This window comes from Oryzias melastigma, linkage group LG11 (genome assembly GCF_002922805.2).
Source record: "Oryzias melastigma strain HK-1 linkage group LG11, ASM292280v2, whole genome shotgun sequence".
Classification (NCBI taxonomy): domain Eukaryota; kingdom Metazoa; phylum Chordata; class Actinopteri; order Beloniformes; family Adrianichthyidae; genus Oryzias; species Oryzias melastigma.
Genome location: NC_050522.1, coordinates 111,438 through 135,778, shown reverse-complemented (window position 1 = coordinate 135,778; position 24,341 = coordinate 111,438). Strand labels below are relative to the sequence as shown.

The 24,341-nt window shown below is 43.1% G+C and overlaps 3 protein-coding genes and 1 long non-coding RNA gene across 5 annotated transcripts in view; 3 read left to right on the top strand and 1 right to left on the bottom strand.

The window, feature by feature from the left end:
- The first annotated feature begins 603 nt into the window (after nucleotides 1-603).
- Nucleotides 604-7,229, top strand: txlna (taxilin alpha). 2 transcript variants are annotated; one of them, XM_024263752.2, is made up of 11 exons: nucleotides 604-763; nucleotides 2,586-2,735; nucleotides 3,096-3,353; nucleotides 3,470-3,561; nucleotides 3,720-3,890; nucleotides 3,964-4,158; nucleotides 4,410-4,529; nucleotides 4,607-4,681; nucleotides 4,760-4,852; nucleotides 5,885-5,980; nucleotides 6,058-7,229. In XM_024263752.2, exons 1-11 carry the CDS (start codon nucleotides 736-738, stop codon nucleotides 6,361-6,363), a joined length of 1,584 nt encoding a protein of 527 aa, XP_024119520.1. In that variant the 5' UTR covers nucleotides 604-735; the 3' UTR covers nucleotides 6,364-7,229. The 2 variants fall into 2 exon arrangements, with proteins under 2 accessions (XP_024119520.1, XP_024119519.1); XM_024263751.2 differs by having other exon boundaries at nucleotides 2,583-2,735.
- Nucleotides 7,230-8,733: 1,504 nt separating this feature from the next.
- Nucleotides 8,734-15,289, top strand: eif3i (eukaryotic translation initiation factor 3, subunit I). The gene is made up of 11 exons (XM_024263754.1): nucleotides 8,734-8,892; nucleotides 9,600-9,692; nucleotides 9,760-9,847; nucleotides 9,928-9,993; nucleotides 11,354-11,503; nucleotides 12,666-12,793; nucleotides 12,883-12,993; nucleotides 13,070-13,159; nucleotides 13,226-13,299; nucleotides 14,980-15,072; nucleotides 15,143-15,289. Exons 1-11 carry the CDS (start codon nucleotides 8,890-8,892, stop codon nucleotides 15,222-15,224), a joined length of 978 nt encoding a protein of 325 aa, XP_024119522.1. The 5' UTR covers nucleotides 8,734-8,889; the 3' UTR covers nucleotides 15,225-15,289.
- A 46-nt stretch (nucleotides 15,290-15,335) lies between these two features.
- LOC112140744 (probable histone deacetylase 1-B) lies at nucleotides 15,336-21,217 on the bottom strand. Its single transcript, XM_024263753.1, has 12 exons — nucleotides 21,061-21,217; nucleotides 19,339-19,451; nucleotides 18,954-19,071; nucleotides 18,803-18,877; nucleotides 18,531-18,669; nucleotides 18,054-18,195; nucleotides 17,884-17,976; nucleotides 17,701-17,809; nucleotides 17,247-17,627; nucleotides 17,003-17,158; nucleotides 16,890-16,935; nucleotides 15,336-15,659 (listed from the first exon to the last, which is right to left on the bottom strand). The coding sequence occupies exons 1-12, from the start codon at nucleotides 21,107-21,109 to the stop codon at nucleotides 15,632-15,634; spliced, it is 1,449 nt and encodes a 482-aa protein (XP_024119521.1). The 5' UTR covers nucleotides 21,110-21,217; the 3' UTR covers nucleotides 15,336-15,631.
- The window catches only part of LOC112140748, a 5,418-nt gene continuing 1,590 nt past the window's right edge, over nucleotides 20,514-24,341 (top strand). Inside the window, exon 1 of the long non-coding RNA XR_002918244.2 lies at nucleotides 20,514-20,939. This is a non-coding gene — a long non-coding RNA (uncharacterized LOC112140748). The remainder of the gene's footprint in view (nucleotides 20,940-24,341) is intronic.

The window sequence follows — 24,341 nt, the reverse complement described above, 5'->3', positions numbered from 1 at the left end:
TATTTAAGGCTAATTTTTCATTTAGCTAATATTTTAGCTGGCCATTAGTTTCAGCATTTTCAGCTATTAGGTTCAGCGTTTTTGGCTATCATCTTCAGGGCTTTTTAATTTCAGCATCTTCAGTTATCAGCACCAGTATTTTTAGCAGCCAAATTCAGCTTACAGCATTCACAGTAGCATTGATGCAGGTAATGCAATATATCTAGTTCATAAATGTGGCAACAAGTTTTAAAAATGTAGTTTTAGAGTATTGAATAAATGTTTATCCTGCTCAGCCCGCGACCTAAGGTGTGTTTTGGATTACAACAGGTTTAGACCCTGTTGTAATCAAATAATTCCAAAATTCAACTTTACACAGAGATGTATCTTTGCATTATTTAAGCTCAGCAAAAAAGTAAAAGGAAAGCAAAAAGAAGAAGAAAAGTGTAAATAATATGTCTCAGAATTTGTTCTTTCTTGGTGGTGATCTTTGTACATCACATAAACGTATTTTAATTTGTGATTGCATTTGATTACAAATAGCTGTTTAAATAAAGAATTACGTTGTAAATCGTTCACAATGTTTCCGGCTTCGTTTCATTATTCATGCACGTCCTGGTTCTTCCAGAAGGTGGCGACAAAGCGCCACACCGCGGATAGAGACCCTACTCTGATGCGGAGAAGAAGAACCCAAAGTTATGAGCGGAAGTTAGCTTCAGTCTCACGCTGAGATCGAAACCTGAAATTGTCAGACGAATGAACAGTTTCCTCCCCGAGTCTTCAGGTGAGCAGCCCCGCGTTACCGATAGACATACGGTGTAAAGTAGAGACCAGCACACAGGTAGACAGCGTCTGTTTTTAGTCATTTCTCTACACAAGCTAGCACGGACAGGTGACAGGTTTAGACGCATGTAGCAGCTAAGGATGCTAATTTAGCTTCAAACTGGAAAGACCCGTCAAGAAACCCGTGTCATACGAGGCTGTTGCTGCAGAACACTTCAGCCTCACTACCAAACGACCAGAACCTTCATGTTTTCCCCAAATGTCGTTTGTACACTGTGTTAGTGCCGTACCTTTAGCGCAGGCGCAGTGGGGGTTTGAGTGAGCCACAGAGCAAGTGTGTTTTCAGCTACTTTAAACCAAAGCTGTGATATCTAATAGACCAGAAAATGTGCTGCTACTGCAAGGAAAGTTTTTTTTTTATTCGCAAAAATAATTTTTTGAAGACCAAACCGCTTCTTAATACTTTTACTAAAAATCTGTTTTTATCTTCAGTCACTCCATTATATGAAAAGCAGAAATGGCTTGACAGAAATATAAACTTGATGAGAACCCCTAACAAAAGTTGTCCTTTATTTATTAAATACGTTTTGTGTACTATTATGTTAAGTATATTTTATGTTGTTTTATACTTGTAGTGGTGGGTCATTGTTGTTATTGTGTGAATGTTTCGTCATCATTCACACTATAGTGATTCTCTTGCTCCTTTACGTACGTTTTTCAATACAAAAAAGCTCAATCACACTTTCAGAGATGTTAGCAAACTTGCTATTGAATCGTTCTCCACGATTGGGACATTACTGCTTGTATTTTTTTTTTTTTTTGTATTTATACACATTATTGTTTTTGAAATATTGAGTAAAATATGACCTACAGGAAATGAATGAGGAAGTCTGTGAACTTCAAAATTTTAAGTAGATTAGTTACAAGTAGGACTGCCACGTTTAATTGACTAATCGATTAGAATAGTTGATGACTAATTTAACAGTCAATAGTCTTTACTTTATATTGTATGGAGTCAAGAGTGAAGTAAAGTTGAAAGTTACAATGACATTCTGTTGTCTTTTTTTAACTATTTGGCATTTATTAAAGGTTTTTTTTAGTTTAGCTAATATTTCAGCAACATGCTAGCTATTTTGGCTAATTTAAGCTTTTTTTTCTCATTTTTTTAGGATATTTTGAAGTTGAACTTCTTTTGGCTACATGCTAACATTTTCGGTTAACCTAAGTTTTTTTTAAGGCTATTTTGGCATTTAGGATTTACATTTTAGTTGGCTATCAACTTCAGCGTTTTCAGCTATTAGCTTCAGCGATTTCAGCTTCAGCGTTTTCAGCTATCAATTTCAGCATCTTCAGCAGCCAAATTCAGCTTACAGTATTCCCACTGTCGTTATCACAGGTAATGCTATATATCTAGTTTTTAGTTAGTTAAAAGCTAATGATGGTTAAGATGTGCTTTACATCCAGTTTGCACTTGACCCAATTAGTTGACTAATATAAAAAAACTAAAATGTTTTAGCAACATGCTAACATTTTTGACTAGTTTGTTTCCTACTGGAGGTTTTTAAGGCTAACTTAAAGTTTAGCTATTATTTAACCAACAAGCTAGCTTTTTTGGCTAACTTGGCATTACTAAGGTTTTTTGGGATAGTTAATCACGCTGCTTTTCTCCTTCTACTGGAATCACGTTGCTCGTGTTAACAATTAAAAAGTTACAGTAAATCTAAGAACATAAACACTGGAGCTCCGGTGCTAAAGGGTTAAAAAAGGTGACTTCAGGAGTCGCTGCATCAGGCTGACTCTTGTCCTCTCCAATCTTTTAGCAGACATGAAAAAGGAAGACACGGAAGAGTCCGCCAGCCCGGTCTGTGAGGCTGCCGCACCCCCGCCTGCAGATCCGGAGGCAGCTGCTAAAGGCAGTTCAGACTCGACGAGTCCGGAGACGGACACTCCACCACAGAGCCAGAGGGGAGGAGGTAAGCAGTGGGGTGCGAGGAAGAGCGTTTAAAGAAGAGTCGTCCACCCTGAACATTCACTGAGCATGACTGTGTTCTGCTGGGAAGCTGAAGTTTGGACAGAAGGAAGCATTAGAGAAAGACTGATATCTGCATAAAGACATTCACCTTCTCAGACAGCAGAACACTTCCACTGTCAGTAACCATCAGTAACGCTGTTAATTTGAATCATGTGCTGCCATGCAGTCAGTCCAGTGCAGATGCTGCCATGCAGACTATGCCGTGCAGTTACAGTTTCTCTTGTCTCTCCATCATAAACATTTCTGTAAGAACTTCATGAGGTTTTGAACAAATGAGAGAATTTGTCCTGAATATGTTCAGACGCAGAGGCTGCGATGTCTCAGTCCGATATGGCGGACGAGCTGAGCCGGCAGCTGGAGGACATCCTCAGCACCTACTGTCGGGAGTCAGAGGACGCCGGTGCCTTGCTCAACGGCCAGTCGCACAGCCTGGTGCTGAACGGGCTGAACTGTGAGAAAGAACACGAGAAGTCGGAGGACGGCAAAGTCAACGGCGGTCACAGCAAGACGGAGAAGGAGCAGAAGAAGACTCAGGAGAAAAAAAAAGTCAAAGGTTTGGGTAAGGACGGGTTTGGCTCTAGAGGAACGGTTCCCGCCGTGCTGCATCTGTTGTGTTGTTCTAAAGACGATTCTAAAGTGATTCTGGTTTTCTTTTTTTTTTTTTTTTTTTTTAAGGCAAAGAGATCACTCTTCTGATGCAGACTCTGAACACCCTCAGCACTCCGGAGGAGAAGCTCACCGGCCTCTGCAAGAAGTACGCTGAACTGGTGAGTCTGTGTTTATCATCTCTGAGGTCCTGATGTAACCCAGTTAAACCAGATCCCGCCCTCACCGTTCATCCTATATAACATCCGGGTCAGCGTTTCTGCTTCCTGCCTCTGGCTGCTGCTGTTTCATGTCGTACTCAAACCTGTCTGTGTTCCAGCTGGAAGAGCACCGTAACACCCAGAAACAGATGCGAGTTCTCCAGAAGAAGCAGAGCCAGCTGGTCCAGGACAAGGACAACCTGAGGAACGAACACAGCAAGGCCATCCTGGCCCGCAGCAAGCTGGAGAGCCTGTGCAGGGAGCTGCAGAGACACAACCGCACCCTGAAGGTGCGGAGCTCACAGCGCCGCCGTGCTGCCCAAACGGCTGAGCGCACAGATGGAAATGTGAATGTCTCCGCAGGAAGAGGGGATACAAAGAACCCGGCTGGAGGAGGAGAAACGGAAGGAGGTGACGTCGCATTTCCAGGTGACGCTGAACGACATCCAGGCTCAGATGGAGCAGCACAACGAGAGGAACGCCAGCCTGCGGCAGGAGAACGCCGAGCTGGCCGAGAAACTCAAGAAGCTCTACGAGCAGTACAAGCTGAGGGAAGAGGTAAATCCTCGTCAGGCTGGTTCCACCCTCTCCTTCTGTTGTAACCGTCTACCTCCAACAAGGGCTGCCACAAACGAGTATTTTAATAGTCGACTAATCACCGATTATTTTTACCGATTAGTCGACTAATCAGCTCATGAGCCAAGTGGGTGTAAAGCACACACCTTAACCATCATTATTTTTAAACTAACTATAAATAAAGACAATAAAGATGATAGTTTGTTAAACTTTTAATTAATACCTCCTACCAGCACATCGACAAAGTGGTGAAGCACAAGGACCTGCAACAGCAGCTGGTGGATGCAAAGCTGCACCAGGCGCAGGAGCTGCTGAAGGAGTCAGAGGAGCGGCACGAGAGGGAGAAGGACTTTGTAAGGATGCACTGCAGCAGTCGCACTGTTTACGTAGTCATAGAAACTGAAGGGTCACTTTGTCTTCACCCGGACAGCTGCTGAAGGAAGCCATCGAGTCCCAGAGGATGTGTGAGCTGATGAAACAGCAGGAGGTGCACCTCAAACAGCAGGTTCTCCTCCTCCGCTTCAGCACCTTCACTGGTTCCTCTGAATCGTTTCATGACGGCTCCACTCGTTTTTCTCCTCAGCTGTCGCTGTACACCGAGAAGTTTGAGGAGTTCCAGACCACTTTGTCCAAGAGCAATGAAGTCTTCACCACCTTCAAGCAGGAGATGGAGAAGGTGAGGCCTGTGAGGCTGAAGAAGCCCCTGAGTGGTGGTTTAGTTGCCATTAGGGCTGCCACAAACGATTACTTTAATAGTCGACTAATCACCAATTATTTTTTTGGATTAGTCCACTAATTGGATCACGCGCAAACTGGATGTAAAACACATCTTAACCATCAGTAGCTTTAAACTAACTAAAAACTAGATAGAAAGCATGCTGAAATTGATAACAAAAAACAGTGAAGCGGATAGCTGAAAATGCTGAAGCTGATAGCTAGTTAAAATGTTAGCTAAATGCCAAATTAGCCAGAAAAAAAACTTAGGTTAGCCAAGACAGCTAGAATGTAGCTGGAAAAAATAGCAACATTTTAAAATCCCCTAAAATAGTGAAAAGAATCCTAAATTAGCCAGCGCAACTGGCGTGTACATAATAGTCTAACCCTAAAACAGCCTAAAAAAAGAAAAAATGAACTTAAATTAGCTAAAACATGTAGCTGAAATATTAACTAAACTTCAAAATGAACCAAAAAACCTGATAAAGCCTAAATTTGCCGAAACAACTGGTATGTAAATAATAGCCTAACTCCAAAATGGCCTAAAAAATGTAAAAAAGAAAGAAAAACAAACCTAAATTAGCTAAAGCAGCTAGCATATCGAAGAAATATTAGCTAAACTTCAAAATGGACAAAAAAAAAAAAAACGGAAAAAAACTAAATTTGCCAAACAGCTAGTGTGTAAATATTAGTCTAACTCCAAAACGGCCTAAAAAAACTAAACTTATATTAGCTAAAACAGCTAGCATGTAGCTGAAAAATTAGCTAAACTTCAAAATGGACAAAAAAAGCCTAAATTAGCCAAAATAGCTAGCATGTTGCTAAAATATGAGCCAACTTTCAACTTTACTACACTCAGGCTCCATAAAACATAAAGTAAACGACTAATCAACTATTAAATTAGTCGTCAACTATTTCAATAATCGATTTGTCATCGATTAGTCGTGTAATTGTGGCAGCTCTAGTTGCCATAGTGACACATTTCCGTCTTCAGATGACCAAGAAGATCAAGAAGCTGGAGAAGGAGACGGCCATGTACCGCTCGCGGTGGGAGAGCAGCAACAAGGCTCTGCTGGAGATGGCTGAGGAGGTAACGCCGCTCCTTATGCTCCTCCTGAACGTTTCTCCCTAACAGAAGTAAAACCCAAAATCCTGTTGTGTGTGCAGAAGTCGCTGCGGGACCGAGACTTCGAGGCGCTGCAGCTCAAAGTGCAGCGGCTGGAGAAGCTGCGGCGAGCGCTGAAGGTGGAGCGAAACGAGCTGAACAAGAAGGTCCAAGGCCTGTGCGGGGAGCATTCCGGCGCCGACCCGGGCACTGACTCCCCGTCCCCGCCCCCCACAGACGCTCTGCTGGAGCCCGCCGCCTGTCAGGCGTCGCACGCCGACTCCTGCTCCCACCCCTGCCACTGTGAGCCGCAGCTGGACCCCAACGCCTCCCTCCAAGAAGCTGAGGCCGTTCCGGCTCAGGAGTGAGGCCTCAGCCGCTCCGTCACACGCCGCTGGACAAACGGGAGACATGAAGCAGAACGGCGACCGCGTCGAACGGATGTCCGTCTGCAAAGCATTTAAAAGTTGCAATAATCCACTTTCCTGCAATAATCTGATCTCCTCTGAGAGAACGCTGGTTCTCGGTTCTTCTCTGATTCTGGCGTGTTCCGAAGTCTTCATCCACGGCGTGGGACGGCGGTCGTGCAGTGTTGGAAATAGTTGAACTCCTAAGTTTAGTGAGAGAACAGGTCTTAACGGAGACTTGTCTTTAGCCAGTAACCTTCCAGGTGTGAAGGTGTGATGAAGAGGCATTTCCACGGGTTTCTGGACCTTCAGGACCAACTTCAACCTTAACAGACTGGGTTTGCTTCGCCCCTGATTCTGTCCTGATCAGGCTTGAGCAGAAGAATGTTCCGGCACTTCTATGCAACGCTCGCTTCCTGCTGTTATGTGTGGCGGTCTGAAGCACTTAGACGAGAATGTAAATTCAGTTTCTGTGTCCCGGTTCTCCTTTGATCTCAGTTGTCGAGTCAGTAAAGTCGTTTCACTCTGAAGGGATTGTTTTGACTTTCAGATTTTAAAAATCTTCATAGCCGAGTGGAAGAAAAACTTCTGATTCTTTTGGACTGTTTTCTCACACCTCAGTTTTTTTTTAAACTTTTTTCTGCTTCTTTATTGTTAAAATGATGAATACTAAAATGTAAAAGACAACGTGAATTTCTACAGTCGCCTGTTGTGCCGCGGTTTATTGATCTGAAGGAACCAAAGATCTTTCTTCCACCGTTTGTTTGTTTGTCTGCTCCTGGATATTTTTGTTTCCTGCTAAATAAAACTCTAACGTGTTGATGAGACGTTTGGATGATCAACAGCAGCTTCTTTTCCTCACTTTGACGCCTCAGTTAATCATCTGAAACAGAAGAGAAAAAGCTGATTTTGTAGCACTTCACCAGAAAGCTTTCATCCAAACATTTTTGTTTTTTATAAAACACAAAGAACACATCTGTTCTTTATTACGCAGAATGATGGAGATAAGTCAAAGATTGAAGATATTATTATTGAAAACTTGTCAAGTTTATGCTGTTTAAATAAATGTGAAGATCAGAGGTTAATATTTGTTTATTTTGATTAAATAATCCAAAAAGTATTTTGAAAGTATTAGTTGAATGTCCTCTAATATTCAGCACAGGAGTGTCATCCGAGTAAACATTTGAAAACAGTTTTAAACTCTATATCTTTATATGTAAAAGATGCTGTTTCGTATTTTCAGCTTTTGTGTTTTAATTTCTCTCTTTGCTTTTAGTCTTCACTTCGAGGACAAAGAGGAGAAAAGAACAAAAAATAAAATAAAATCCAAATTTCTTAAAGGTTGAAGTAAGACTATGCGGCTCCTTCTAGGTTTTGATCAGTACAAAATGAGTCCAAATGTCTCTTTAACTGTTAAAGGTTGCCGACCGCTGTTATGGTCAATAGATCATGATGGACAACGGGTGATAGAAATTCGGATGAGGTCATTTCCCCTCCAGAGTAGCATCTACTCTTAGCCCTGCCCCCTGACTGTACATGAGAACTGGACTGTGACCTATCCTCACTGGCGTTCCAAACAGGAAGTACCTGCTGGCTCCAGGAAGCCAAAATCCCATAGACTTCTATAGAGAAATAAACTGCTTTTACTCAGTTATTCTACGTTTCAGAATAACTATTCTTGATCTGATACAATTTTTCTTAACATCTTCTTGCTAATTTCATTTTTTTCTCATGATATTTTTTCTTTATTGCAAGTTCTCAATCCATCCATCTTCTTCCGCTCATCCAGGAGGTCGGGGGGGGCAGCAGTCTAAACAAAGATACCCAGACTTCCCTCTGCCTGTCCACTTCCTCCAGCTCCTCTGGGGGGAACAGAGGCGTTCCCAGGCCAACCAAGAGACATAGTCTCTCCTGCGTATACTAGGTCTTTTCCCGGGTCCTCCACCCAGTGGGACATGCCCGGAACACCTCTTCAGGGAGGCGTCCAGGAGGCATCCGGGTCAGATCCCTGAGCCACCTCAACTGGCTCCTCTAAATGTGGAGGGGAAGCGGCTCTACTCCGATCTCTCTCCGGGTGACCGAGCTTCTTCTTAACATCACACCCGCTCAGTCCAGTTCCATTATATAGTCACTGAGTGGAATCAGGTGTAAAAAGTTGTAATTGGTCCAAAATCTATCAAACGTTTTGAACGCTGTCCGCCTGCTTTTACTAAGCCATTTAATTGGTCAGTTCAAAACTAGCAATAAAAAAAAGAAAAAAAGAAAAAATAGCTAATGTCCAGAGGGCAATGTTGGTTGTTATTATTGGTAGCAGCGCTAGGGGGCGACAGAGGGCTCCGTGTCCACCGGAAGTTGTTTGGTCTATGACGCAAGAATTCCTCTTCCGGCGCAGTTCCAGGGCGCCTGAAAACACGAGAGTCGCTCTTTCCTTTTCGTCTGAGGCCGAGTATCTCGCATTGGACTAACTGGGATCGCGCAGTTGACAAAATGGTCAGTTAAGGTTTTTCTGAAGCTTTATACGAGTTGTGTTTCGGCCATGTTTGCTTTTTTCCGCTTCTGGTTAGCTTAGCTCCGCCGTTAGCCGGTGTCGTGCATGCTAGCACTCATGCTGCCGGTGAGGCGGAGAACGAGTTCTTTTTGAACAAAATAAATCATGTTTATTAGTACTTATTGACTCGGAAAAAATATTTAGAGTATTAATAATTCAGACCTAATTTAAGGTTCACGCGCCACAGCAGCTAAAAGTCGCGTTCCTACAAACTGAAAACTAAATCCAAGATTATAAAATACCAGTTTAATCCCAAATTCAGCCCAATGCTTCAGCTAAACCTGAAACTGCAAATATTTCATGAGAATTAACTAGTGAATATTATTACACTTCTAGGCAAAATCTAAGATCATAGTTTGTATTAGAAAATAAAGGTTTCATAGATATTTTTTATTGGTTAGTAGAGAAACCTGATATAAATGTGTCAATCAGTTTGGAAAGCAGCAGAAAAAAGGAAAATGACTGCGTTCCTGCAGGCTGGTCGATCTATGAACTGTTGACTGTTGTTGTTTTTTTTAAGAAAGTGAAAAAGTTCGTGGTTTAATTATGTAGATGTGAGGGTGAAAAGTAAATCTTACAAGTTAACCTTCATCCTGGTCACCTTGATTGTGCTTCACCTTGATCCAAGTCTTGTCGATGCTCCCTGCAGAAACCCATCCTGCTGCAGGGCCACGAGAGGTCCATCACTCAAATCAAGTACAACAGAGAGGGCGACCTGCTCTTCTCTGTAGCCAAAGACACGGTGAGCCGCCGCCTTCCTTCTGTCTTCATCTCCAGGTGTTTTGGATTCACTGACTTGTGTCCCGCAGGTTGCAAACGCGTGGTACTCCGTAAACGGCGAGAGGCTCGGCACGTACAATGGTCACACGGGGGCGGTGTGGTGTGTGGACTGCGACTGTATCCTTTCTGGTGTGGACATGTTGTGTTTGCATGCTGGCTCCTAAAGCAGCGGGCAGTTCTCTTAACGCGCACCTCAGGGGACACGAAGAACGTTTTAACGGGATCAGCAGATAACAGCTGCAGGCTGTGGGACTGTGAGACCGGTGAGTGAAATCCAGGTAGTTTTACGGCACGTCTCAAAGTCAAGGCCCTGGGGCCGGATCCGGCCCTTCAGATCATTGTATTTTATTGTTATTAATGGTCCGATGTTATCTTGCGCTTATTTCTAACTTGTGTTATTTTGATAATACATATTTTTATGGAGTGTAAAATATTGAAAGTTATTTAAGATTTAAGTTGATATATTCTGGAATTATAGTCCATCCATCCATTTTCCTGACCGCTTTGTCCCTTTCGGGGTCGCGGGGTGCCGGAGCCTAACCTGGCTACTGATGGGCGAAGGCGGGGTTCACCCTGGACAGGTCTCCAGTCTGTCTCAGGGCCTCAATCACACACACACATTCACTCTCACATTCACACCTAGGGACAATTTAGAGTCACCAATGAACCTATGAAGCATGTTTTTGGACGGTGGGAGGAAGCCGGAGTCCCCGGTGAAAACCCACGCATGCACGGGGAGAACATGCAAACTCCACACAGAAAGGTCCCAGCCGGGAGTTGAACCGGGGCCTTCTCGCTGTGAGGCGAGAGCGCTAACCACTGCGCCACCGTGCAGCCCCGGAATTATAGTCCTGCCTTTTAATTATTCATAATTATGTTAAAAAGTTATAAAGTTTTCAAGATTGTCATTATGCTAGCTTTTTGGACTATTTTGGTAAGATTTTTTAGGCTATTTTTGAGTTTAGCTAATGTTTCAGCTACATGTTAGCTGTTTTGGCTAATTTAGGCTTTTTTTCCTTCATTTTTTTAGGCTATTTTAAAGTATCGATATTTTTTAGCTACATGCTAGCTGTTTTGGGTAACCTACGGGTTGTTTTTTTTCTTTCACGCAAGTATTTTAGGCTAATTTGGCCTTTAGCTAATATTTTAGCTGGCCATTAGTCTCAGCATTTTCAGTAATTATTAGGTTCAACGTTTTTTTTGAATTTCAGCATCTTCAGCCATCAGGACCAGTATTTTTAGCAGCCAAATTTTTTTTGGCTCCTAAAAATGCTTTGGCTGCTAAGTTTTTTTTTTTTTTTTTGGCTAATTTAACATTTAGCTAAGATTTTAGATGCCCATCAGCTTCAGTGTTTTCAGCTATCAATTTCAGCATCTTCAGCAGCCAAATTCAGCTTACAGCATTCACACTAGCATTATCACAGGTAATGCTGCATATCTAGTTCATAATTATGTTAAGAAGTTACGGTTTTTAAGTTTTAAAAATGTAGTTTTAGAGTGTTCAATAGACCTAAGTTGTGTTTTGGATTTTGCCCCTTTGTGTGATTGAGTTTGACACCCCAGTTTTACGTTGTGATCCAGTTCTATGAGCTCAGATTGAACCGAATTGTTTCCTGCTCACAGGTAAACAGCTGGCTCTGCTCAACACCAGCTCTGCCGTCAGGACGTGTGGATTTGACTTCAGCGGAAACATCATCATGTTCTCCACAGACAAGCAGATGGGTTACCAGTGCTACCTGAACTTTTTTGACCTGAGGGACCCACAGCAGATAGGTACAGAAGCCCCCCCGTTCTGATGTGAGGCAGATACAGAAACGAAGCATCAATCAGCCACAGATCAGATGCACTGATTTTTCATGTTAACAGCTCCTATATTTCTGATTTGAAACGACGTCTTGGTAAACTGATCTTTGGATTAGTTTTGTAATTTCCCCATTTAAATAAAGTTATACAGCAACGAGTGACAAGGCCAAGAACAAATGAGAAAACCACCAGAGCTTTCAGACAGCGAGGACTTCTCAGTTGTTTTTCAAATGACAGATTGAGAATGTATTTCAGAAGCTTTTCTTTTACTTTTAGAGAATTTGACATGAATTTGCCTGTTTGTTTGTTTTGTTTGTTTTAAGCAGTGACAGGCTCACTTCCCGTGTCTGCGGTGCTCACAGCAGAGCCTTTTCACTTTGAGAGAAGGAAAGTTTGGAGTCCAGATGTTCTTTCTGTCCACCACATTCAGCCTTAAATCCAGACTGAAGCTGATGTCCTCAGCAGCAGATCTATGCAGTTCTGGATTCATAAATGAAAACAAATCCCCAACAACATCCAACAACCGAATACAATTTCAAATAAATTAAAAGTTGAAATGAAAACAGAGTGTTTTTAGCTTTTGTGCCTGATCACTTTAGGTTGTATGTTGGATGTTTTGGTCAGATAAATTATGCAGTCAAATGTTTTTTTTTTTTAAACTCCTGCTGGAGTCTATGAAGTTTCTAAATAAAATATTCCTCTGATGATCATCTGATCTTCATCTTTACTCTGTTTGCTGCAAGTCTAACTTAAAGACACTGGCATGCTGCAGTTTGTCCTAGTTGTTGACTGAAGTTTCTGCAATGTTCAGTTGGGATTTCATCTTCTGATTTTCCTAAATTGGGTAATTTTTGGAAAGTCTGAAATGACAGAAGTTTTTGAAATGTTCTGTGTAACTGCAGTGCATTTGTGATGTCAAACTGCTCCGTTTTTAAGTGAACGTTTGGCTCTACTTTCCTTCTGCCACAGATCCAGCTGCAGCGACCCTTAGATGTTCTGTTTTTTATGTGTTTGCTGTATTTCATCCTTGAGTGAAGTTAGACGTTCTGCTTCATTCATGCTTCTTCAAAGCTGCAGGGAAAGTAATGACGACGCCCGTCCTCCTCTCTTACTGAAGTTCTTCTCTCCTCAGAGGACAACAACCCTTACTTGTCCGTTCCCTGCAACGAGTCGAAGATAACCAGTGCGGTGTGGGGGCCGCTGGGCGAGTTTGTCATCGCTGGCCACGAGAACGGAGAGATCAGCCAGTTCAGCGCTAAGGTGGGAGTCTTCAGACCCGCATGTGTTCAGACGGTGTGTGGGTTCACTCTGACGTGAAGGTGGTTGATGTGTCGCTTCCTTGTGAGCAGTCTGGAGAAGTCCTGAAGAAGGTCAAAGAACACACCAAGCAGATCAACGACATCCAGTCCTCGGTGGATCTCACCATGGTCATCACCGCCTCCAAGGATAACTCTGCCAAAGTAACCAGCGTTCTGCCGCTAGAATGACTTCACTGAGGAATCTGAAATAAACTCTAAATGTTTGTTGTTTTTTCAGCTGTTTGACTCCAACTCTCTAGAAAACATCAAAGCCTTCAGGACAGAGAGGCCGGTCAACTCTGCTGCCATCTCCCCCATCAAAGACCACGTAAGAACCCCCCTCTTTTAAAGAGATCAGCTGGATGCAGTTCAATGACAGACTTTCCTCCGTCAGGTGGTGATGGGAGGAGGACAGGAAGCCATGGATGTCACCACCACCTCCACCAGGATCGGCAAGTTTGAGGCCAGGTGAGTCTGGACTTCAAACGTCTTCACAGCACAGAAACTGCTCTGTTGAGGGTTTTTAGTGATCCGTGTCCTACTGGATTATCTGCTGTATTTGATACAGTATAAGATTTAATCTTCCAGGCTTAGTGACGTTGTGGGTCTCTGTGGTTCAGGTGCTGACTGGTTTGGGTCATATCTTTTAGACAGAACTGTGAGTGTGAGCTTATCTGGATTTGCATCTGCCACAGCTCCACTGTCTTGTGGGGTTCCTCAGGGCTCAATTTTAGGACCTCTTCTCCTTATACCTCCTTCCACTGAGAACATTATTTGTATTTATTGTTCTGATGATAGTTATGTTCCCATGAACAAGAAAGGTTCCTCTATGACACCACTTGTCTTTTCTACATGACGAAGTCTGGATAAAAACCGAAGTGATGGCGTTTGGTCCTAGCGGCTCCTGTGACCCCTCTAAGGTGGATTTGGGTCGCTGGGCTCCTCATGTTAGACCCAGGGGTCTGCAGCCTGCAGCTCCGGAACCACTTGTGGCTCTTTGGCTGCTCCAAAGTGGCTCCCTGGCTAAAGAAAAATAAAATACTCTTTTCTTTCAAGTAAGGGTTACTAAATTAACATTTATTTAATTTAGATCAGTTAAGTTTATACATTTATGGCTAGAAGATAAACTACGCTGAGTTGGAGAAGTATTGTTTGATCTGTTTCCTCCAAAATACACACGATTTCAAATACTAAGAAAAAACTTTGGTAAAAAGTATTATCCTGTATTAGTTTGAAGCACACATTATCTTATGCTGTCCAGAGCTACACTGTTATGATCCGGTTTGGCACAAGGCGTCTTTTATTTTGAAAGGAAATCATCTGTCAAACATAAATATTTTAAAATGTTGAGAAAATTGTTTCTTTTTAATCTTTTGTCTTTATTCATGCCACAAAAGAAGCATAATTCATTTTTTATTATTAAAAAATACATTGTAATGAATGCGCAGCAGTATCGAAATAAGACTTTGCAGCTCTTAAGTTTGGATCAGTAGAAAACAGGCTTAAATGGCTGCTTTAAACTTGGGTTTTAAAAGGGACATTGATTTTAAGCTCAACTTCACTCATTTATTTAATTTGTTTATGTTTAGTGCTTTAATTTTCTATTGTTAAAAATGAACCTCATGTAAAGTGAGTCATGAAGCCACAAACGTACCGTAAGGCCGGTTTGTACTCTTCCTAGTGATTCGTAATCGCTCGTGTCGCACGGCCGTCGCTGCAGAATGCTACACCTGCTGGTCACGTCACCCACCACTGGAATGTTACGCCCATGGTGCAAATGGCGTCATTTAACCTGAATTTATTTCAGTGATTAGAGTACGGGACAATGCAAAAACTGTCCAAAAATATCTTTTTAACACTAAAAATAATAAACTTGCTACAGAACTTCAGAGACAACTAGATACAAAAAAAGAGTTACTGGAAATGTTTTATCTTTGTCATATACTGCAGCATTAGAGAATATATTTTTTTCGCCCTGCCTCTGTTCAGTGGATGAACTCGTCACTTCTTCCTCTGCCTTTCTTGTACCTGCGCGCTCACATGTTCAAAACAAACACTCTAGTCTGAATGAATCCAGCATTCAGGAACAGTTTGAACATTACAACTTCAGATCTGAGCGCGGTTTGCTGAAATCTTTGCCTCTTTCAGGTTCTTCCACGCAGCTTATGAAGAGGAGTTTGGCAGGGTCAAAGGTCACTTCGGTCCAATCAACTGCGTAGCTTTCCATCCCGACGGCAAAAGGTAAGCCTGGCTTTGCTTTGCAGATCCTGCTCTGAGGTGCTTGAGCCGACCGCTGTGTTTGTGTCTGCAGCTACAGCAGCGGAGGAGAAGACGGCTACGTCCGCATCCATTACTTTGACCCCCAGTACTTTGACTTTGAGCTGGAGGCGTGACCCGCAGCAGACCGTCACCTCCTCCAACAGCGTTTCACTTCAGATTAAAGAGCGACAGAAGATGACTTGACTGCTGTTTGTTTTGTTCCTCAAAGACACGGAGACTCAGAGTGTGGCTTCAATCTTTATGTAGAACAATAGAAAATATAAAAAACATTCACTCAGCAACATCTGCAGGTTCACATTCATACATGTACAGAAGCAGGGGGGTCATGGTTTCAAATAACTTACAGGACAGTTCAGGAACTGTGGGCGGGTGGATGTTATTCAAACAGTGAAGCTGTTTCAGGCAGGTGGGGGCTTTTCAATCCTGCTGCTGATCTGACAAATACAAAAAGGAATTTCTGAAAGTCTCTGGAGGAAACCTCAGGACTTGAAAGGGTGGGGGGGTCTTCTGTCCTCCAGCTTCAGGTGGTCTTTGCTTCTTCTTTTGGTCTGAAACATGGAAACATCTTCATGATTCCCCACAAGGGCTGCCACAAACGATTATTTTAATAGTCGACTAATCGTGTCATGTGCAAAGTGGATGTAAAGCACACATCTTAACCATCATTAGGTTTAAACTAACTAAAAATACAGACAAGGAAGATGATAGTTTATTAAACGTTCAATGAATCATGCAGCTTCTGTCCTTCATTAGTTTCTGGGATTAAAATAAGATTAAACTAGAAAAGTTGCATTACCCGCAATAGTGCTATTGTCAAGCTTTATGCTGAAAATGACAATGCAATTGACTGCTGCAGGGATTTACTGAAAATGCAAAAGCTATTACAAAATGTTACATTTGCTAAAAGATTGGAAATTTTGTTAAAGAACTATGAAAGAGCGCTGAAGTTGACCTCAATTTCGGAAAATTTTGTAGTAAAATTGCTTAAAAATTCCTAATATTTCCCATTTTTCCAAAATATTAAGTGTGTTGCTTAAATACTAGCTAAACTCCAAAATAGCTGAAAATTCCTCAGTAAACTAATTTAGTCAAAAACGTTACCATGTTGCTAAAATAGAAGCTAAATACAAAATTAGCATTTAAAACTTTATTAGATAACAAATTAGCCAAAAATGTTAACATATAATAATAGAATGTAACAATAAAATGTAATCGCTAAAATCCAATTTTTGGAAAAAATTACTTTAAAAGATGAAAACACATCCCTTGAATATATTTAAAGGCTTATTGCTAATCTACTTAAAATTTTGACATTTGAAGACTTTTTCATTATTTCTTATGGGGCATATTTTGCTCAATATTTCAAAAACTATAACATTTATGAATACTAAAAGAGTAAACAGTAATGGCCTGAACAAGCAGAGTGTTTCTATACCAAGATCGCTGAAATTGCAGAAAGTGTGATTGAGTTTTTTTCGTGCCGAAAACATACGGAAAGGAGCAGGAGAATCACTTTAGTGTGAATGCTGACTAAACTTTCACACAGTCAAATGAGGTTAGCATCTGAAAAGATAAAGTTTTGGTCTTGCTGACTCAAACATAAAGTGAATTTTTTGGTGCTGAACACTCACAACTTTGTTTAACTTTACTACACTCTGACTCCACATAAAAAAAGTAACGACTAATTGACCGTTTCAATAGTCAATTAGTTGTCTATTAGTCTAATAATCGTGGAGCCCCTTTTTCCACCAGCATGTATAAGCAGGACTGGTTCTTACCCTGATGTGTCCATCTTCTCTTCTTCCTTTTCTTCTTCTTTCACTTCTGATGACAGAAAAAAAAAAAATCCCGTTTGGTAAAGTCAGAAAGATTCAAACTTCGATGCTCTCACCTTTGATTTCCTCTCCTTCCTTCTCGTCCTCCTTCTTCACTCGTTTGGCCTTCTTGTGGTTGGCTGCGTTCCTCCGACCTCCTCCCTGCCCCTCCGCCTCATCCTCAGACTCTGAGAACTCCTCCTCACAGGCGATCCTTTTGTCGTGGGCTCGGACTGACAACACAACCGCCACAAAGTCACAACCAGCTCGCGACAAGAGGTCATCAAACTGAGCCTAAAGGAATAGAAGCAAACTTCCTACTGGAGATGCGTTTGTCGGGATCCGCCTCATCCTCGTCCCCGCTGTCTGGATGGGGGGCGTCCTCCGGGATGGCCTGCATCTGGACGCCGGGCGCGTGAGGCAGCATGCGCAGGTTCTCAAAGAGCCGCTGCTTGATTTTCTCCAGGTACTCGGTGGTGTTCTGGTTGGTCATGTTAGACGGGCTAATGTGGAGCTTAAAATCAGGACCGAAGTATTCAAAGTAGTCGTTGTAGGGCAGCTCGTTGGGGATGGAGGAGTCCAGCGCCACGGCGGTTTCAAAGGTCCAGCAGCGGGCCACGTTGCGGATGGTGTAGCCGCCTCCGCCCAGCATCAGCAGGGGGAGGTTGAAGCTTTTAATGTACTCCACACACTTGGCGTGACCTTGAGGAAACAACAGGAACAGTCAGGTTTGGAGTGAGGGAGGTCAGTCTGAGCAACATGAAGAAATCCAAACCTTTGATGGTGAGATTAAAGCAGCCCAGTCTGTCTCCAGACAGAGAGTCTGCTCCACACTGCAGGACTACCGCGCTGGGCTGGTACATCTCCATCACCTTAGCCATGATCTAGCAACAGTAGGACTGATGAGAACATGAGGGTGACTGTCGTGTAGAAGTGTTACCGTTAGAACAACAACTACCGGTTTGAAGATGGCTTCGTAAGACTCGTCGTCGATGCCGTCTCTCAGAGGGTAGTTGACTGCATAGTACTTCCCCTTCCCGGCTCCAATGTCCTGCAAACATCATGGTCCACGATCAACAATCAGTCTTTAGAAACATAAACCATCATCGTTTTCTCAGAAACAGCTACCCTCAGGTCTCCGGTGCCGGGGAAGTACTCCCCATACTTGTGGAAAGAGACGGTCATGACCCTGTCCGTGGTGTAGAAGGCCTCCTCCACGCCATCGCCGTGGTGGATGTCAATGTCTATGTACAGCACCCTCTGATGATATCTGAGGACAGAACACACCTCCAGTTACATTCATGTTCTCTGGACCACAAAGGAGAGGGACGCAGATAAAGACATTAAGAAAGTTCATTTCAGACGACAGGAAAATCATTGTCACCAATGAAATCCGTGCGACTATCTTCTAATCACTTCAGATTGAACTCAATGCTCAATTTTAGGGCGGCATTCTGGTCAGAAGACAACCGTTTAAAAGCAGAAATTGAAATATGTAACATATTTGGTTTGTTTTTTGCTTTGTCGGTGCCATCACAAGTGTGTTGTCCGCTGTGAAGCAGTAGATCGTTTTTACGTTACAGTAAAGTAAATGTGAGAGCTTACTTCAGCAGCTCCAGGATAGCGAGGACGATGTCGTTGACATAGCAGAAACCAGAAGCCTCTGATTTCTTGGCGTGATGGAGGCCGCCAGCCCAGTTGATGGCGATGTCTGTCTGCTGCTTGTTCAGCTTCACCGCTCCAGCTCAAAAAGGAAAAGGTCAAACATGATCAAAAGGCTGGTTGGTGTAACGTAACTGTAAGAACTGCAAAGACAGTCCTCAACTGAAAACTTACTACGTCATTTATGTTTTAGTAACAGAGAGGAACAAACATACCCACAGAGCCTCCAGTGGAGAGCTGACAGAACTCAAACAGGCCGTCAAACACGGGGCAGTCCTCTCCAACGTTAACTGAGAAACAGGAGAACGTGAAAACATCTGAACGTGAAGAACAACCACAGGTGAGCGAGCAGAGGAGCAGACCCACATCTCTGCATCTGCTTGCTGTACTCCGACATGTTGTCTGGGCGGATGGACCTCAGAAACTTGATGTAGTCGTCACTGTGGTACTTGGTCATCTCCTCTGCGCTGGCTTTGTGGGGTCTCTGGAGAAGGGAGAAGATGGTGAGGCTTCAAGTAAATAAAAAATGCTGTGCAGCTCTGCTGAGAAAACGTTCACAATTTTGGACTTTTAAGTGTAATGCTTTGGGTTATCCTCTTTCTGCAAGCATACTTTTCTCTAATTGTATTAGCACGCAAAAACTCACTTTTTTGAGGAAAAGTTTAAGAGATTTTAGGACAAAAGTTACTTTGAGCTTTTACCATCTATCATGCAAAGTAAACAAGAACAGGTGAAGCTGCATCCAACTCACATAGATCTCCATTTTCCTGTAAAGTCCATAGTTGAGGAGAAGGTTGTGGGTCATGCGAATCCTGTGGGGTTTCATGGGATGCCCTTGACCATAGTAATAGTTTCCCACGTCACCTGTGTGAGAATGCATTGGACATTTGGCAAAAGACACATCATTTTGTGACTAAACAGAAAAAAGAATTATCAAAGACTGAAGCAGCATTAAAACCTGACATAAGCTATTTTTCTACCACGGTCCATAATGGACCACTTTGCAAGCGTTCCTTGTTGAACATTCCTCATCTTCGTGACTGTTCTGTACCTTCGTGACTGTTTTTCATCTTCTTGAGACTTCCTCGTCTTTGCGACTGTTCCTCTGCTTTATGAGCGTTTTTCGTCTTTGTGATCTTTTCTCGTCTTCATGATTGTTTTTCATCTTCGTGACTGATCCTCGTCTCCGTGAGCGTTTTTCATCTTCGTGACTGATCCTCGTCTCCGTGAGCGTTTTTTCGTCTTTGTGACTGTTCCTCATCTCTATGAGCGTTTCTCGTCTTCGTGACTGTTCCTCGTCTTTGTGAGCATTCCTCGTCTTCATGACTGTCCATAGTCTACATAGGTGTGCCTCGTTAAACGTTCCACGTCTTCATGAGCATTCATCATCTTCATGACTGTTCCATGTCTTTGTGAGCGTTCCTCGTCTTCACGGGCGTTCCTCGTCTTCGTGAGCATTCCTTATCTTCATGATTGAACATCATCTTTGTGACTGTTCCTCGTCTTTATGATGGATCTTAGTCTTCATGAGTGTTCCTCGTCTTCCAGTTTGTCCCTGAATTTCATGACTGGTCCTTGACGTTGTGCGTGTTCCTCGTCTTCATGAGCATTCCTTATCTTCATGATAAAACATCATCTTCAGGACATTGTTGCTCATTTTCCAACAAACAAACAGCTAATCAGTGGAAAAGTTTGTGTTCCTTTATGGCCCCATTTTAATAACACTTTAAGACAAATGCATTTAACTAAATTACCCAGACTTCCATGAGAAACCAGTGCCAATCACACAGAGATAATGAGAACAACGGGATTTATTTTAATTCAATTAGACATTTTGGGATCTCTCAAGAGTCCGCAGATTTCCTGAAAGCACAGAGATTTGAGGTTTTGAAAGTCTCAAAGATGTATTATTTGGAAGATTTACAGAAATCCAGAAGAAACTGGGAAAAAAAATCCAATCTCGAGCACCAATAACCAGAAGATTTCAGGAGAACTGAGGACAACTCGGAAGCGCTGATGGTTGAGCGCGTGCGCCATGGTTAGATGCAAAGAAATCCGAAGCATCGCGGACTTTCTCTCCGGAGAATCTCAGACGAAGAAGGACGTTTGGGAAATGCCATCGGGTCTTCGTACGGGACTTGTCGGAAGTTCTCGCTCGGCTGTGACACGGGTGTTTTTAGCGCCGTTAGCGCCGCATCACCAACGAGACCGACCACCGCCGCCGACCGGACGAAGGTCTCCCTGAGACGGCCTTTCATACTTAAGGGGGTCGGAACCGGAGGGACCGCGGCAGAGCGGCAGCCTGCGCCTCGGCGGGCTAACGGCTAACTCGGCTAAGGCTCCTGCACACCGGTATGCTAGCTAACTGCTTTGTGTTCATTTACAAACGGGGCCCAGAGACATTTTCCAGAAATGACTGCGCTACTTTAAGCTAACACTCGAAAGTGCATTATCATCTAAAGCCAGTATTTACCGTCGTAGTAGTAGCAAACTTTCTTCTTTGTTCCTTGACTCAGCGCCATTTTACATCGGTTCGAGCTCACCGGCTTCTTTCTTCTTTCTCCGCAAGGAGCTCACTTCGACCAATCACAGGTCAGTACCCGCCCGAGCGAGAGGCGCTGGTGTTCAAACCAAACAAACATATACTGTTAGCGTATGAACACGTACAGGTGGAACAGGACGATTGTTTTACTCACAAACACACTCACGAGACAACGAGGGACCGTTTGTTTAGAAGCGTTTTCATTCCTGACACATTGAAGATGACGTAGTTCCTGTTTTAAATTGTATTTGATCTTAGAAGAATATAGTTTTAGAAGTTAAATGCGCTTCATGAACCTCATCTTTTTTATTACATACTTAGCAACATACTGAGGCTACAGTTCAGAACTAAAACATATATATATATATATACTTACTACTTTCAGTGTTTTGTTATTTTCTAAATTTGTAATAAAGTGTGGATAAAACTGCATTAGAAAATAAGACATCCAGAGTCACAGACACTTCAGCATTATTGGATGTGCTGATTATAATCCTTGAATATTTGGGGTCTTTTTGAACTCTAAAGCTTTGTTTTCTTCTCTTCACAGTGGAGCACCTCACAGCCGTAGTCATTAATTGATCATGAAAATCACTGATGGTCAAACAGAAACTACAGACAAAAGAAGAGAACCCACTAATGCATTGGAAAATGACTCCAGAACATAATCTGATCCAAGATGCTTAAATTCACAAAATGCTGGCTCTGGTTATGTCACCCCATCACACAGTATTGGCCCTGCCTCTGTCAAATAACTCTGTCTGTGTAAGGGTACAGCTCTCATTCGCGTGATAGGAGTTTCTTTGTCCAACTGGAAAAGTTTTCTTCTTCAGAGACTCCACTCAGACATGGTGTACCCCAGGGCTCAGTTTTAGGCCCTCGTTTATTCTCACTTTACTTGCTGCCACTGGGGTCGATTTTAAGGAAATACAATGTCATTCCACTGCTGTGCAGAAGATATCCAGATCTACCTTCCCTTAACATCTGGTGGAGCTGGGTGTCTTGACAATCTGCAAAATACTTAGGTCCACCTCCATCACAAAAGGCTACTTATGCCTCCATCAGGGTTAGTTTGCTCCGCCCCTTCACAAAATTCTGGCTACGTCTCGGTCACAAAATTATGCTTCTGCCACATAGACTGTTTATATTACCTGGACATAACAAGGTGTTGACTTCACCTTTAGGAAAGGCATTGCCTCCAGCCCTTGCGAAATCAGGTCATGGCCTTCGCCGTCACTTCGTGATACCGCCATATTGCAACCCTTCAACAGTGATTAGTCCGAGTCGGTCTGAGTCACGTTTTAGAGGAACTACTGTCACCAATCATGAGTGAGTTTGTTCCAGCTTGTTTGAAGTCCACTCCACTGGAGGTGTGGCCAACAGGCACCACATGCTTTTACTGAGGCATCTAATTAGTCAGTTTATAACTTAACTAACTGGCAAAAAGACTGACTTTGAAGACGCCACAGTCACCAAACTTTCAGTCCTTACTGTCTATCTGCAACAACGATTTTGGGAGAAAATCTGTTTAAAATATGATCATATTTATATTCTTAAAGTTCCTAAATATTTAACTAAGTGATTTCTACTAAAATCCCTGCTGACCCCCACAGACTAATTTATGACTGCTGCTGGTTTAAACTACAGCTGGTTTCATATATTAACAGGATGACTTCAGCTAACGTCCAGCAGGTGGCAACACAGACCCACATATTTTTAGGACAAACTTCTAAATCTAGACACACCATCACCTCCACATCATGTATGAGCAGAGTGGCCTCAGCACGCGGCGACACATGGAACCACCAAAACCAGACTGTGGGCTGAAGAAGAGGCTGGAGCTCATCGACATCAGTTCAGTCACTCCTACTACATCACCGTCACTGCTATCAGTCACTCTTACTGCAACTTTGAGTCTCCTACTGCAACTTAATCACTCCGGCTGGAACTCAGTCACTCCTGCTACAATTCAGTCAATTCTGCAGCAACTAAATGTCTCCTGCTGCAACTCAGTCACTTTTGCTCCAACACAGTCACTCCTGTAATAGCTCAGTCATTCCTTAAGCAACTTAAAAACTCATCCAGCAACGTAGTCACTCCTGCTGCAACTTAGTCACTCCTGCTGCAACTTAGTCACTCCTGCTGCAACTTAGTCACTCCTGCTGCAACTTAGTCACTCCTGCTGCAACTTAGTCACTCCTGCTGCAACTTAGTCACTCCTGCTGCAACTTAGTCACTCCTGCTGCAACTTAGTCACTCCTGCTGCAACTTAGTCACTCCTGCTGCAACTTAGTCACTCCTGCTGCAACTTAGTCACTCCTGCTGCAACTTAGTCACTCCTGCTGCAACTTAGTCACTCCTGCTGCAACTTAGTCACTCCTGCTGCAACTTAGTCACTCCTGCTGCAACTTAGTCACTCCTGCTGCAACTTAGTCACTCCTGCTGCAACTTAGTCACTCCTGCTGCAACTTAGTCACTCCTGCTGCAACTTAGTCACTCCTGCTGCAACTTAGTCACTCCTGCTGCAACTTAGTCACTCCTGCTGCAACTTAGTCACTCCTGCTGCAACTTAGTCACTCCTGCTGCAACTTAGTCACTCCTGCTGCAACTTAGTCACTCCTGCTGCAACTTAGTCACTCCTGCTGCAACTTAGTCACTCCTGCTGCAACTTCGTCACTCCTGCTGCAACTTCGTCACTCCTGCTGCAACTTCGTCACTCCTGCTGCAACTTCGTCACTCCTGCTGCAACTTCGTCACTCCTGCTGCAACTTCGTCAGTCCAGCTGCAACTTCGTCACTCCTGCTGCAACTTCGTCACTCCTGCTGTAACTTAGTCACTCCTGCTGCAACTTTGTCACTCCTTCTGCAACTTAGTCAGTCCTGCAGCAACTTAGTCACTTCTGCTGCATTTTAGTCCCTCCTTCAACAACTTTGTTTTTTTCTGTTGCAATTCAGTAATTCCTGCAGCAACTTCGTCACTCCTGCTGCAACTTAGTCCCTCCTGCTGCAACTTCGTCACTCCTGCTGCAACTTCGTCACTCCTGCTGCAACTTCGTCACTCCTGCTGCAACTTCGTCACTCCTGCTGCAACTTTGTCACTCCTTCTGCAACTTAGTCACTCCTGCAGCAACTTAGTCACTTCTGCTGCATTTTAGTCACTCCTTCAACAACTTTGTTTCTCCTGCTGCTACTCATTCACTCTCACAGCAGTTC

Coding starts and splice junctions, on each gene's coding strand:
- eif3i (XM_024263754.1), top strand. Junction 9,848..9,927: donor GTGGTGTGTGGACTGCGACT/GTATCCTTTCTG, acceptor CGCGCACCTCAG/GGGACACGAAGAACGTTTTA. Junction 12,994..13,069: donor CCAAGGATAACTCTGCCAAA/GTAACCAGCGTT, acceptor TTGTTTTTTCAG/CTGTTTGACTCCAACTCTCT.
- txlna (XM_024263751.2), top strand. CDS start 736: ATGAACAGTTTCCTCCCCGAGTCTTCAG. Junction 4,159..4,409: donor AGTACAAGCTGAGGGAAGAG/GTAAATCCTCGT, acceptor ACCTCCTACCAG/CACATCGACAAAGTGGTGAA. Junction 5,981..6,057: donor TGCTGGAGATGGCTGAGGAG/GTAACGCCGCTC, acceptor TTGTGTGTGCAG/AAGTCGCTGCGGGACCGAGA.
- LOC112140744 (XM_024263753.1), bottom strand. CDS start 21,109: ATGGCGCTGAGTCAAGGAACAAAGAAGAAAGTTTGCTACTACTACGAC. Junction 19,072..19,338: donor ACAGGAAAATGGAGATCTAT/GTGAGTTGGATG, acceptor TCCCTTCTCCAG/AGACCCCACAAAGCCAGCGC. Junction 16,936..17,002: donor GGAAGGAGAGGAAATCAAAG/GTGAGAGCATCG, acceptor TTCTGTCATCAG/AAGTGAAAGAAGAAGAAAAG.